At 39.5% G+C, this 14,591-nt stretch overlaps 1 protein-coding gene across 2 annotated transcripts in view; it reads left to right on the forward strand.

Annotated features, from left to right (window-relative positions):
• Positions 1-14,485, forward strand: part of dpy19l1l (dpy-19-like 1, like (H. sapiens)) — a 28,865-nt gene extending 14,380 nt beyond the window's left edge. For both annotated transcript variants that reach the window (XM_082551555.1, XM_082551556.1), the window contains 12 exons: positions 1,950-2,036; positions 2,257-2,316; positions 2,725-2,805; positions 3,126-3,227; positions 4,101-4,172; positions 5,331-5,410; positions 5,599-5,623; positions 7,721-7,840; positions 7,953-8,127; positions 9,289-9,388; positions 9,626-9,751; positions 11,304-14,485. In XM_082551555.1, coding sequence (XP_082407681.1) covers positions 1,950-2,036; positions 2,257-2,316; positions 2,725-2,805; positions 3,126-3,227; positions 4,101-4,172; positions 5,331-5,410; positions 5,599-5,623; positions 7,721-7,840; positions 7,953-8,127; positions 9,289-9,388; positions 9,626-9,751; positions 11,304-11,475 — 1,200 coding nt within the window. In that variant the 3' untranslated portion in view covers positions 11,476-14,485. The remainder of the gene's footprint in view (positions 1-1,949; positions 2,037-2,256; positions 2,317-2,724; positions 2,806-3,125; positions 3,228-4,100; positions 4,173-5,330; positions 5,411-5,598; positions 5,624-7,720; positions 7,841-7,952; positions 8,128-9,288; positions 9,389-9,625; positions 9,752-11,303) is intronic.
• The last annotated feature ends 106 nt before the right edge of the window (positions 14,486-14,591 follow it).

Raw genomic sequence — 14,591 nt, forward strand, 5'->3', positions numbered from 1 at the left:
ACAAGGTAGACTTTCTCTGAATCAGGTGTTGGGCATAAGTGAAAGTTTTCATTGCTCCTGTCCTCTGAGCTGTAACCTGCTCTCGCTCAGTTCTCCTTATCTCCCTCAGCTCCTCGGCCAGGAGAAATTCACATGAGCTGGTTGGACAAAGTCAGCAGAGACTTTGTCCTTGAAAAAGCTTTAAGGATACCACTGTGCATACATGAGTGCCTAAAAGACGAGGGTTGTGTGGGCAAGTTATTTCACACCACCAAGGACAAAAGGATATCTGTATTTGTTTGGAAACGTGTAAAGATATTTTTCTTTGTGGGTGTAGTATTTTGGACGCTTGTCCCTCTTTTCCACATTCTTTACCCTTAATCCTCTCAGCATGCCAAGCTGTTAGCCAGGGCCTGTGTGCGCCACTGATAAGGAGAAGGGCCTTTGTGGTAAGATGCTGGAGATTTGTGTCAGAGGAAGGCATATGGCTCTGCATAATTTAGAGAGTTTGGGAGTGATGACTGTGTGTGTGTGTTCAAGAAAAGAATAGACACAACCAGGAGTCGATGTCCTCTGTGACCTCCAGCTTGTGTTAATGAGCCTGAAAACTGTCATTAGTTACAGAGCGTACACATGTGTTCACTCATATGCCAATAGGATGTTTCTAATTGCATACAAAGCCTCAAAATATGTGAGCTACTGTTATAAAAATACCAGAAATACTTCCTGTCTGAATGGCAGCACTTCAGCATTTGATTATTCGGATATCATTTGGTTTCTAGGTTTTTAAGCTGTTTTTTTATGTGGAAATATGTAAGACATTTCTCTCTCCTACAGCATCCATCATGCTTCATCCCACGTTTTTGTTGCCATTTTAGTGACTTTGCAAAGTAAAAATCTTCCCAGATGCTTAATTGACTTTTTTTCCCCCTCAAAAAGCCACTGAGCGGAAAACCTTATACACAGGATGGCTTTGCAATCTGGGGTCTTGCTCTTAAGCAAGAAGTCAGCTCAGTACGTGAGAAATGAACCGCTCTCATTCTTCATTGAGCTAACACAAAGGCAGAGACTGAGTACTGTAAGAGAGAGAAAAGGAAAAGCTCTAAATTTTCAGTGTTGATTAGCATTATGAGAACCTGAATCTATGTACGATACTAAGCAATCAAAGCAATTTTGATCAGTCGAAAAGCACTTTGACATTTTCTAGAGCAAACATTCATCAATATGACGATAATAATAATGATGTTTCAGTAAAAATATCTGTTCAGTGCCTGAATAACTGGTAACATTTTGACTGTCACCACCGAGGTTCATCTGGCAGTACCGTTTACGTTTCCAATACTCTGAGTTTAGACTCATCACAGAAGCCACAGAAGCAGAAAAATAAACCTTTTTATATATAAAATGCCAAAGTCTTTTTACAATCTGTAAAGCATTGCAGCGGCTTCATAATCGGTATAATTTTTCTAATAAGTATCTACAACATTTTTTCATAATAATTACAGCAGCTGCTGAAGCCGCTGGTTTGTCATCACTGTCAACATTATAAACAGGTCATTGAATAGGATTGTATTTTAGTTGTGGCAGTATATTTATGTTTTAATACATTAATGCATGTTTACATAATAAAAGTGTTGGTTTTTAAAAAAAAACAACATACAAACGCCAACATCAACAGTGGCATGCAGACTATTAATACGCTGTATCCCTGACGATCTTCCTGCTACAGAAACGTTTTTTGCTGTTGGCAGTAAACATGGGACTAAGTGTTTTTATGGCAGCATTAGAAATACTGGCTAAACTTCAGCACTACCTGCCAAGCTCGGATGTTCAGCATTGTTTAATTGCACACACGGGTCATGCACATCATGCTGCACCAAATAGGACGGGGCTGCACTAAACGGCCCTCAGTGGTTTGAATACCACGTTCATGTGAGGAATGATGCTTTCTCTTTGTCCTCTTTATGCAGATCACACTCGGCGTCTGCTTTGTCCTGATGTTTGGTAACTCCATGCTCCTTACATCCTTCTACGCCTCTTCACTAGTGTCAATCTGGGTGAGTTGGAGGCTCCTGTATTACGAATGTTTAATCATTGATTGATTCAAGTCAGTCCTGTTTACTCCGATCAGTGATGCAGGTGGATTTAAATTTCAGCATATTTGTAAGAGTACACAGTTGTAACACATGTGTAACAGTAACTGCATTGAATTTTTTTCCTTTGGAGTGGAGTTATTCCACTTGCTTTTCACTTAAGATTTGTTGTTTTATTTTTTAGGTAATCATTGCAATGAGGGAGCGATTTGCTCAAGTCTTCAGACAAGGCATTGTCATCTGGGTACTAAAGAGTTTTATTATCTATGCTTTACTGCACAACTACATGTTTCCACTTTACAGTAATTGTGTCATTCTTACAACATTCACACACTTTTGAGAAGAAAAAATAAAACGAGAAAATGGTTGCATGAATATCCCAAAAACAAGTGTGTAGAGAGAGAGAGAGATCACATAATGTTGATCTAACAGAATAGAGTGTTCTCAGACAGTCGGGTATCCCTGCTGTGCTAAAATATTTGAAGCTAACATCTCAAAGAGTAAGCATGCTTTTGTTTATGTAGTTGTCCAGTCAGCCTCATGGTTTGACTGCTTTGTTCTTCACCACCATACATCGCCTGTCTGAATCTTATGTATGTATTTGAACATGTCAATCCACCAATGTCGATGTGGGTTTTTTTTTTCTGTACAGGTCATGCAGGGCCTGGCTTGGGTCGGCTCAACAGTTCTGCTTAAATTCCTGCTATCCACAGTCTTGGGTGCCTCTGATGATGTAAGTAACTCTAACTCCCCGTCTGTAAAATCAAACCCTTTTTCTTGACTCAACATTAATAATGGAAATGAACATTTTTAGGTCATTGTGTAGATATTAAGTAGATGAACCAAAAATGACCTCATAAGTGGGCTGATATAGTAGCTCAGTTAATATAAATGTAAATGGACTAGCCATATGGAGCACTTGAGCCATGTTTGATATTCACTATCAGAAAATGTCAAATTGAATTATTAAGAACGGAATTAAATATGCAAAATTTAAGAATAATTTTTTCACAGGGTGGATTAAAGTTTTATTCAAAAATGTATGTTTTCTAGGCTCACATCAGTGGATTAATCAAGTCTAAGTTCACGAGCTACAAGGACTTTCACACTCTGATGTATACATGTGCTGCTGAATTTGACTTCATGGAGTTGGAGGTAAATTCTGTTCCTTTGTCAGAGCTAAAAATTTGTCTCCCTGCCACTAAAGGATGACGAGTGATCACTGTGATTCTGAGCTGAAGCCTTCCCTGATAAAATCCTAGTCTCAGGCAGTTTTTTGAGGAAAATCTTGCCAGGTCTCACTTTTTAAAATGTCAGTGCTGTGAAGATGTCAGAAATGCTGTTAAAGGCCTGCTCCTTTGTATCAGAGCTGCTGGATTGTCTTACAGCAGGGCTGAGTGTGGAAGAAACCAGAACTGTGCTCTGAATTTGACAAGAAACAAAATCTGACAGCAAAACCTGGCAGCTCATTTTGGGCTGAGTTATGGGCTAGACAGTCGCCTGGTTTTGTGTGTGGTTTCTCAGCACTGCAGAGGAAACGGTGCATGCTTTTGGAACAGGCTGGCTCAAGCAAAATGCAGTGAAGCAGCTGTAATCAGTGCAGTCATATACTTTCTTAATGCTTTAAGATTCATTTTATTTAATTAGCACTTTGCAGTTTTATTGTTATCTGTTTATTATATATAGAATTGCAACATATCATGATTCATAATATTTTGGCCTTTAAGCATTTGCAGTTAATTATTGCAGTGCTCAATTAAGAATTTCCCAAACTGTTATTTATTTTTATAACCATGTTTGTATTTTAGTAGTAATTTGCTGTGCATTAGTCTCTCACTTGCCGGCCACCTCCTTGAAATTATTTCAGCTTAGATATACTACAATGCTCAGATGTGATAGTTGTCCTCTGTCTCTGAAAGTATTATTGTAGGATATACCTAACAATATAAAGGGTCTTGAGGCGGCTGTTGTTGTGATTTGGCTCTATAAAAATAAAACTGAATTGAATTGTCTTCTTCTCTGCCTCAGACTCCTGTGCGTTACCTTAAAACGTTGCTGCTGCCCATCAATGTGCTGGTGGTTGCTCTCATTGCTGGCAGGGTAAGTCCTCTTGTAGGCATAAAACCATCCCTATGAAAAGGATAAACATTTGTTTTGAAAGCAGCAGACGGTATCAGGTGAGGTGTATTGGGAAGCCTTGCTCAGAACAGTTATGGGTTTCTCTTGGTCTGTGGGAAAATGGATGAAAATTAGCAAGATCTGTCTTAGTCACCGCTCTTTTTGTTCTTGTATCGCCTATGCTACAGTTTACAGTAAATTTCTTGATTATATTGAACCATCGAAATTGCTCAAACAGCTAGCATTTGACTTCATAAGTCCACATTCTCACATTCAGCTGTTGAATGTCTGGAAGGCTGGATGATTTTGCAGAAATCTTATGAAAGCAGCATTAATATGCAGTTTATGGCTATATAAATATCATGGTGTCAGACTGACACTAAAGGTACAAGTGAACATCGTCACCACACCATGGTTCATATGAGAGAAAAGGTTCCTTCACTGAAAAAACTCCAGAGAAGATCACACATACTGGCTCATGAGCTTAGATACTTTATATTTTTAAGCTTGAGGTGAGGAAATGTTGGCAGAAAAAGCAAGAAAGCCCAAACAGTCATGTGTATAAGAAATCTTTTGTTTTTTTAAAAATCTCAAACTCTTCTGTGAAGAAGAAATTATGCAGCATGACTGTCAGAAAGTGTCTGCAGCATGAAAGCTACGATCTCACCTTTCAGAACAGCAGGCAGTCAGACATAAAGATCAAATCACTTATTGAGCCGTGAGCTTCTGCTTCACAGCAGCTGAAAGACAAAGCTGCTGTCTGCTCTTGTTAGTTCACGTAGATTTCCTTCCATTCTTGTGTAGACTAAGAAGCTTTTTTAAATTCAGGTGTTATTGTTTCCGTTTCAGTAAACTACAGTTGTTTTATTTGGACTTGTCAGGAACTGATATACATTTTTATATTTAAGCCTTTAAGGAAGGGAAGGATGAAAAGATTTCCCCCCGATTCTGGTCACGCTAACATTTGTAGATGGGAAACATCAGAGGAAAAATATTTGAGGAAGTCCTATTTATATGATTTAATCTCATTATACCCTGCCCACGCTAAGCTAAGAACACATGAATCAGTTTGACAAAGCATGATATGCAGAGCATTTAAACATGAGAAGAAATATCCTTCGAAGTATTTGTCTTTTTCAGACCATCCAGGATATAGTCCGGTGCCTGAGGCACGGGGGGAAGACGTTGGCCAAGACTGAGGACGCTGACGAAGCTGCAGGGTGAGGCTTCCTCTCTAGGGTGATTTCAAGGACTTGATGCATTCTGTTGATCAAACAGAAACTGTGTTTAACTGGGAAAATAAAATGCTCTAAAATAATGCAGTGTCTTACCTTTAAAAGTAAAATAATGGCTTGATTTTTGTTTTGAGTGGGCAGCTGGCTTCACATATTTCTGTTTTGTGTTGCAGGTCTGAAATAGCTGCAAAAGGAGAGGTGAGAAAAATACTTACTTCATTTATTTTTTTTGTTAAATATATGCAGATATAAAAATTATCTTGACCACACCTCCACGTGTTCCCTTTTCCTAAACCTGTTTTATATGATTATATTCTCCCGTGCAGTGAAGTCTGCTCAGTTTCTATGCCCCAGAGTGATTTTGATCCCTTTTCTCATTACCAGGAAATCAAAGGCATTTTTCCCTTCTGCTATGAAATCCCACTCTACTGCCTTTTGTCTGCTTTCTCCCAGCTGCTTCATGTCATTTTCTGTAATATCTCTCTCTGGGCAGTAAAATGTTCAGATGTTCAGTTTCTAAAGCTTGCCTATATAATGGCTCTGATGGTCTATAAATGCTCAGAGAGGAACACTTTCTCACTGCGCAGGAAAATACAGGTTAAAATGTACTGAAGAGATCACAGCTAAGGAGCAGATCGCAGTGCTGTTTCTGATTGTAGTTAATGACAACTTCCACTGTTTGTTTTTTTAGTTTGCAGTATGTGCATCACAAATTTAGATCAAATAAATTTGATTGCTTAATCCAATCCTACATCAAATGAGCGACACTAACATTACTGAAATGCGTCTGCACTTTATGTCCGTAAACAGCACAGCTGTCATCTGTGACTTTTCCATCTGTGGCGTTGAATCCAGAGTTCTCAGTTGGCTAATTGTCATTTAAAACAGAGAGCAACAGGAAGGCGAGCATTAAGACACACCATTATAGACTAAATACTGAATTTAAATTCAAATAAAACATAGTGGTTTTGTTAATACTTTTTTTAATAGTTACATTTTTGTGTTCAAAGATGATTTTGCAGGCATCGTAACATTTGCCATCCTTGACAGGTATGCCAATGTCATTTGTGCCATTGGCATACCTGCCAGTTCTGGTCTTATCAGGCAAATGCTGGTTTATCAACATAGATCTCACAAAAAGACCCCACGACCTCACCCCACCCTCATAAAGTCTGTTTTTCAAACGTTGGTCAGAAACATGCACACACGTAACCTAATATAGGTCATAATGTAGAGCACAAAAAAGTTGATACGGTCCCACTGTTTGGTTGATGCCCTTCCAAAGCCCTGACTAGCTCTCCTCGTGTAACGGCCATCTCCTCCACACTCTGGAGACTTATGTTGGCAGACATAGCACACTACCTTTGCAACCTGATTGGGCTGCAGGTTCTCTTTTATGCTCCCAACTGTAAGAAGGATAGTAACAGATACTGAGAGAGAGTAATGGCCTGTAGTTACCACCTGAAAAGCCGTTCTCTTTCTGTGGCGGCTTTGCTGTTGTCTCTCCAGTGCTCCTGTTTTTACTTTGATTTGCGCCTCAGGATGTAAAATGGGTTCACAATAGATTCTGCTTCCTAAGTGAACTGATTGATATCTCTAAACGTAACGGACTCTGTGTTTTATTACAGTGATTCATTTATTTATTTTTTTGTCTGAGCAATACATTTAAAAACAGACCATCTATATATTTGTTACACCTCAAAGGTGGACACACTGTAGGCTTGTATCCACAGATGAAACATTGAGCTTTTTGAACTGGTATCTACATATAGAATTTTTCCACTCTAAGGAGTCAAAGTGCTTCTTACTGAAAGCCACTTGCACTCTTTCATGTGGTGCGATTCAATGAGTTTGGGCAGTCTGGGGTTCAGCATCTTGTCCAGCAGCACAACTGCGGTTGCTAGACAACCAGCTGTCCCTCTTGAGCCACAATGGCTCAATTTTTGCTTCTTAAATTACTTACAATATATTTAAATTTCAATCATTTGACAACTTGATCAAATATTTTAGCAGAACCTGACAGTAAAGAAAATATCAGGTCTATGTTCAAATATACACTCTGCCCTTTAATCAGTGTGAAAAGCACTTTGTGATAAGTAGTCATTAAGGCAGCAATGAAAAATACTATGAAATATGAATTTATATAGCAATGTCAGTCAAGTTGTGTTTTATGAGTCAAACAGATTTTGTGAAACACTCGGCTACAGAAGAGTTTCTGGTAGATGATTGTGGATTTGTTTAATTTTCTGTGTGTCCGTTTTGATTCGATCTGTGTGTGAACCTGTTTCTCTGTAGATGGTGTACCACAGTCTGCAGCTGGTGGCTTTTGCTGTCCTGGCCATCCTCATTATGCGCCTGAAGCTCTTCCTGACGCCACACATGTGCATCATGGCGTCATTGATCTGCTCCAGACAGGTCTGTCTCTCAGTGATGCACAAAAGCAAAACAAAAAAACTGCTTTCAATAATGTTTTACTTACAAAGTCTCCTCTTTACTTAAATATAATGAGTATGTTCTGTCCCTTCAGCTCTTTGGCTGGATTGGGGAGAAGTTTAAGCAGCACACTGTGGTTTTTGCTGTATTGGCCATCATGGCCATACAGGGAATGACCAATCTGCAGGCCCAGTGGGCGATCATTGGAGAGTTCAGCAACCTGCCCCAGGAGGAGCTGCTGGACTGGATCCAGGAAAACACCCGTCCTAGTGAGTGACCTTGCCTGATTTCATCGCTACCGAGCAAACAATAGTATTAAACAAGTATTAAGATTAATAAGCAGCTCGCCCTGATTGCAGCATAAAATTTTAAAGTACCGTATTTCCCGGACTACAAAGCGCACCTGAATATTAGCCGCACAAGCTAAAATCAGGGGAAAATCCTGTTTTGTACATACATTAGCCGCACCTGACTAAAAGCCGCAGGTGTTTCAATGTTGACTTATCATATGTAAGAGAATATGCACAAAGGGAATTGTCAGGAAAGAGATGGCTGTTTGGAGACACACCCCTTTTATTAATATTTTGAAAAACAAGTTATGGGTACATATTTGCACATGTAGTACATAACAGTAACCTACAGCACACCAGAAAAATAGATTCGGACTACCTTTTAGGCTCAGGTGCAGTGACACGGCTTTAACAAGAAGAAAAGTCAGTCATTCACCACCATCTTTCTCTTCTTCCTGCGCACTAAAACCACCAAAGTCCTCTCCTCCAGTGTCGGAAACGAACAGGCTCAGGATGGCTTCGTCATCCACTCTCCGCTTCTCTCCTTCGTTGTCACTTTCAAAACCAAAGAAATCCTCATTGTCAGTGTCGGAGTCCTCCTCTCCATCATGCAGCAGTCCAGCCCTTCAAAATCCGTTGGTGATCGTGGATGTTTTCGCACTTTTCCACGCTGTCAGATTCCACCGGTGGAGTTGGGCATAACTTGCTTTTCGCAAGTTTATCGCTGCTCATCATCCACGCCTCCCGCTGAACGCGTAGCGCTACTTTGAAGTTTGTTTTTCGCGCTACTTCGTACGGCACTACGTTGCCTGGCGGACGGACATGTGACTAACATACCACTCTTGAACCCCGATCCTTCCGCCAGGCAACGTAGTGCCGTACAACAGCGGAACAAACAAAACAAATCGTCTTACGATATGACAAAAATCACGGACAATCCATAGAAAAGCCGCACCTGACTAAAAGCCGCAGGGTTCAAAGCTTGTGCAAAAAGTAGCGGCTTATAGCCCGACAATTACGGTATATTCTATTGTTATAAATTATGAAGTACTGTATATAATCTAATGAATGAAAACTTTCCTGTTTGATGCTCTGCTTTTGGTTTGTTTTCTTTTTATTTGGTTTTTGCTTTGATTGCAGATGCTGTGTTTGCTGGAGCGATGCCCACCATGGCCAGCGTAAAGCTTTCCACTGGTCGGCCTATTGTCAACCACCCTCACTACGAAGATGCTGGGCTGAGGTCAGAGGAATCTACAGCTCTTCTTCAATCTCCAATCTAGCATTAAATTAGCTATAAAAGATTTAAAATGACCATTCTTCAAATGATGATTGTGCTACTTTTCACTTCATTAACTTAATTCTGGAAGCAAAAATGTTGGGTCAATTTTTCCCCACATTAAAAATACAGGTCCTTTATTACCTTTTTGTTCTCATCCCACTGCTTTATCACACTTTATAACATTGTTGATTCTCACAGAGAGAGAACCAAGCTGGTCTACTCCATGTACAGCCGCATGTCTGGAGAAACCGTTAAGAGGAACCTCATGAAGCTGGGAGTAGAGTTTTTCATCCTTGAGGATTCGTGGTGCACCAGGCGAACCAGGTACTGCAACAGCACCGCTGCTCCTTTCACTGTCGTGTGCACAGTAGACAAGCTTAAGTCGACCCCCCTACTGCAGCAGTCCACGCTGCTAATGAAGTTGCACGATTAAACAGTCAATTTGTGTTTATTATTATATTTACAAAATGCCACAGTTTTTGTGTTGGTTGTATCATTTTATTTTGTTGTATTTATCCGCGATACCTTAAAGGCCAGTCCGTAAAAATATTGTCTGACATTAAACCGGTCCGTGGCGCAAAAGAGTTTGGGGACCACTACCCTGCTGGACAACTTTTACTCCTTTTAGGCAAACAGTGCAACCATTAAGTTTGCTGTTAAATCTGTTTTGACCACTGTTAACACAACACAATAAAAATTTGAAGAATATTTTCAAAAAGGGATTAATTAAAAAGACAAACAAAATGGAATCGAATTCAACTTTGTCATTGCACATGTCACAAGTACAAGGCAACGAAATGCAGTTTGCATCCATCCAGAAGTGCTTTAGCCATGATATAGATATATTTCAAATATATATTAGCAATAATATAGATATATTACAGAAATGGGTCTGTTATAGGTATGTTACAATGTACACGGTATGAAGGTATGTTATGAATATGCAATAACTATAAGTATGTATAGGCTATGAACAGGATATAAATATGGAAACTATACAGAAATATGAACTATGCAAGTTATAAACAGTTGTAGAACTATAATTATTGTATTGTACAGAATGATTGTTTATACAGAATTATACAGTAGTGCAGTTAAGATAAGTGAAATATGTGGATAATTTCTACAGAGGCTGTATAAAGTGCTAGTGGTTGTGAGTGTTGGTTCAGTCCATGTTATTATTGTGTGTATGAGGGTACAGTTGTCCATTTGTTTGTTTTTGTCCATTGTGTGTGTGTGTGTGTAGGTGGTTGTGGGTGTGTGTATGTTCAGTCCGTGAGTTTAATGTGAGTTCAGGAGTCTGACAGCTGTGGGGAAGAAGCTGTTCCGGTACCTGGTGGTCTTAGTCCGGAGGCTGTAGCACCTCCCAGAGGGCAGTAGGGTGAAGAGTCCATGTGCTGAGTGACTGGAGTCTTTGATGATTTTCCCAGCCCTTTTCAGACACCGCTTCCTGTAGATGTCATTTATGGTGCTCCGGTGATGCGCTGGGCAGTTTTCACGACCCTCTGCAACGCCTTCCGGCCCAAAGCAGAGCAGTTCCCGTACCAGACTGTTATACAGGTGGTCAGGATGCTCTCGATGGTGCAGTGATAGAGGTTCACCAGGATGTCTGAGGACAGGTGGTTCTTCCTCCGAGTCCTCAGGAAGAAGAGGCGCTGGTGAGCCTTCTTGTCCAGCTTGGAGCAGTTGGTCGTCCAGATGAGATCCTCGGAGATGTGGACTCCCAGGAACTTGAAGCTGCTCACACGCTCCACAGCCGTCCCTTTAATGTAGATGGGTGGATGTGGGTCAGTAAAATGGTATCCCTGAAACCTTTAACATTGCCTTTTATCTTATTTAATTCTTGTTTATCTTTCTCATTCTTCCTCTCCATCAGACCTGGGTGCAGCATGCCAGAGATCTGGGATATTGAGGACCCCCAAAATGTTGGTAAAACCCCCCTCTGCACCCATATTTCCAGGAACTCTCGACCCCACTTTACCACAGTCTTTTCCAATGACATTTACAAAGTTCTCAAAGTCCCCAAAGCCACCAAAGATCTCAGATAACATCGCTGGACACACTGGCTCAACACCAAACTGTTCTTTGCGTCACTTCTTTGTCGTGCATTTTTTGGTCACTCACTGCCGTTGCTGCTTTTTACTTCCCGAAAACCCCGGTTCCACATTTCTTTTGTTACTCTGATTCACCAAACGGTGGCTCAAAAACAGGTTGGACATAACAAACAAGTATGCCATGAGTCTAAAACCTCTTGGTGGCATCACAGCTCTCAGTATTTTTAACTCGAAGTCTCTTTCCAGACTAGCTATTGCTGCGTTGTTGTCACTAGTGATGTTCATTATATGAAAGCCAGGCGGTGGTGGTTGTAGCTCTCCATTTAGCTTCCTGGCATTGGTCTTGTTACATATATTCCTTATTTTAAGGGATGCTCTACTTACATTTGTATAGTGTTTTTCTTACTGTGTAGACCCGATTTTGACTTTCACTTCAGAAGTAAACTTTTGTCTGGCAAGACCAATCAGTGATGTCCACATACTGTGAAGCAATACCCTCTGCAAACCTGGCAAAAGCTGACTTCTTCTATTGTTATGCACAGTGTTGATGTATGAAACGATTTTTCAGTAGTACACTATTTTTATAATTTATTGGTGTCACCGTTTTTATGCAACTTTAAAAGTGTTGAAACATTTTATTTTCAAGCAAACAGTGTTTTGAGGCTTTTGGGAGTCTAGGAAGAAAATAATGTTCTTGTGTTTTAAAATGTACATAACATTGATGTCTATGTGAACTGAATTCACTCAAAAAACATTTTAGCTTAATTGGGAGCAGAGCTTTTGTTGTTGCTTCAGTAATAGTTAGTTTATTGTATAATTTTTATGTCCGAGAAGGTAACGAAAACATCGATTTCTTTGATTTTTTTGTAAATACTGACTACGTTGTTTTGTAAACTGCTGATGGCCTTTAAAATGTTCTTTGTGCTTCTTGAATTATTGTTTGTTGCCAAAGGAAGTTTTATTATCAAAGCTGCATATTCAGGGTACTGTAGCATATGAAAAATTCATTTTTATGTGACAGCCAATCAGTTATTCGTAGCAGTAAATTTTATGGTAATGGTAGCAGTCGCCGGTTCCTTTGTCGGACCACATTAAAAACATGCCTCATTTGATTTATGCCATTACTTGAGAATAACCATGCCCCTGTCATGTCTGTTTAATAAATATGTAGCTATAGCCAGAAGCGGATCAGCTTGGCTTATTCTGGCAAAAGGACTGGAAAATGGGGAAAAGAGCTTAACTGGCTCCTTTAGAGAGTTATAGGAAAAAAACATAACAGGTCATAGTGTGATAACTTGAAAACGAGGTGACGTAGGATTTTGAAATTGATACCATAAGTGCGTCTACTAACAACTGCGGGCGACCTCGTCGTCAAGGTCAGAGGTCAGGTTTTATGAAAATCTTGTAACAGGATGACTCCAGATGGAAGTCCAATTGATTTTCAAATTGATGGCATAGGTGCATTTATTAAAAATCTGAAACGAAAACTCTGAATCCCTTTTAGGGAAGAAGTTTGGTGACCTTGGTCTCAAAGTCAAGCTCTGGTGAATCTTGGGAACATGACACTCAATTCATATTGTAGGTCTGTCTGCTAAAAATCTCAGACGAGTTTGAATCCCAGTGACTTCGAACTCAAGGTCAGCTTTCTAAAAACCACCTAGGCCATGAATTACTTGTTTAAATAAACCTGAATCTTCACGTCTAAAAGTCTTGATCAGCAGCTGATGGCTCAAGTTACATTAATATTTTCACAATTTACAATAAAGAACTAAGATTTTGCTCATTCCCTCAAAATACATCTGTACAGAGTTTAACCGTTCAGCTTCAGCCGCCTACAAACAGTGAAGCTTGTCCTGCATTTCTGATTGTCTGTGGTGTCAGGAACGAACCTCAGAGACCATTCTCGTGGGATTTTTACATTGCAAAGCAAATTTCTCATCAAAGTTGAAATATTTTAATTTGGGTAAACATGGATTTGCCTGTAATGCTGCAGTTTTCCCTATTTCAGAGATTTGGTTGGTTTATTTGTCTTAATAATAATCAGATTCAATAAACCCTTGGAGTCAGTTTTATGCCTGTTAAGATTCATAAGTGCCATGACTCCTGGTAAAGGAGTTTTTTAATCTTTTCAGACTTGTATCCCTCTGTATAATCTATGAATCTCTGAGCTTCTTTACTGATGTGTAATTAATATTAAAATGACAATAAAAACCGGCACAATACACTTTCGTACACTTGTGTTTTACACCCTGCAGCACCACAACTCGCCGTGGTGCACGACCTGCAGAAACAGCTGTTTATCGCACTGTGCTGCTCTTAGGTGGTGTGATGAAAATGTTTTCCAACACAATCACAATTCCATGTTCAAGTTTCGTTTGTTTGCTTGTTTTTCCTCCCAGTCCTTGTGCTAAGGTGAGACACAAACTTGTTGGCTATAGCTTAATATTTGGTATACAGACATGTGGTGAGTGTGGCTCTTTTAAAAATGTAAAACTATTCCTGTGAGAGGAGTGAACCACCTTCACCAACAGGAGTAACTCAACCGTCACCACTCAGGTGTTTTTTCTATTGCCACTTTTCTTCATAAGATATTTCCTCCAGTCATTTATAAAAATGTATCAATGATTGTTTTAGTTTATATAAAAAAAGCTGATTTTGTTTGTTTTCTTGACAGATTAAAGATGTGTCTTGGGGTGAATAATTTACCTGACTTTGGAATCAGGACTAAGATAAGATTTTTTTTTTGTTGAAAACTGTTATCTTCACGGTTGGGAAAAAGTCGTTTCTGTGATGTGAATAAATGTGGCGAATTAATGTCTGAAGATTTTAATGGTGTACAAGCGAGCTTGCAAGTGCCCGGTTTTAAGCAACTGTGCCATTGTCACACTTTCCCAGACACTTTGACAAAATCACTTTATTCCACTCTCTGGCCTCGTTGTGTTTCTGATGTTTTTTCTATTTGTCTATATTTTCTGTATTTAAAAAATAAAATATTTGGAGTGAGCACCATTGCTTTGTCTTAAATGTAGATGTGAAAAGCACAAATCAAGCATTTATTTGAATTTTTAAAAAGATTGTTTATTGATTTATTTGAATCTGGTGTATTTTCC

The sequence above is a fragment of the Aulonocara stuartgranti genome (assembly GCF_965226115.1).
Source record: "Aulonocara stuartgranti genome assembly, chromosome: 11".
Lineage (NCBI taxonomy): Eukaryota > Metazoa > Chordata > Actinopteri > Cichliformes > Cichlidae > Aulonocara > Aulonocara stuartgranti.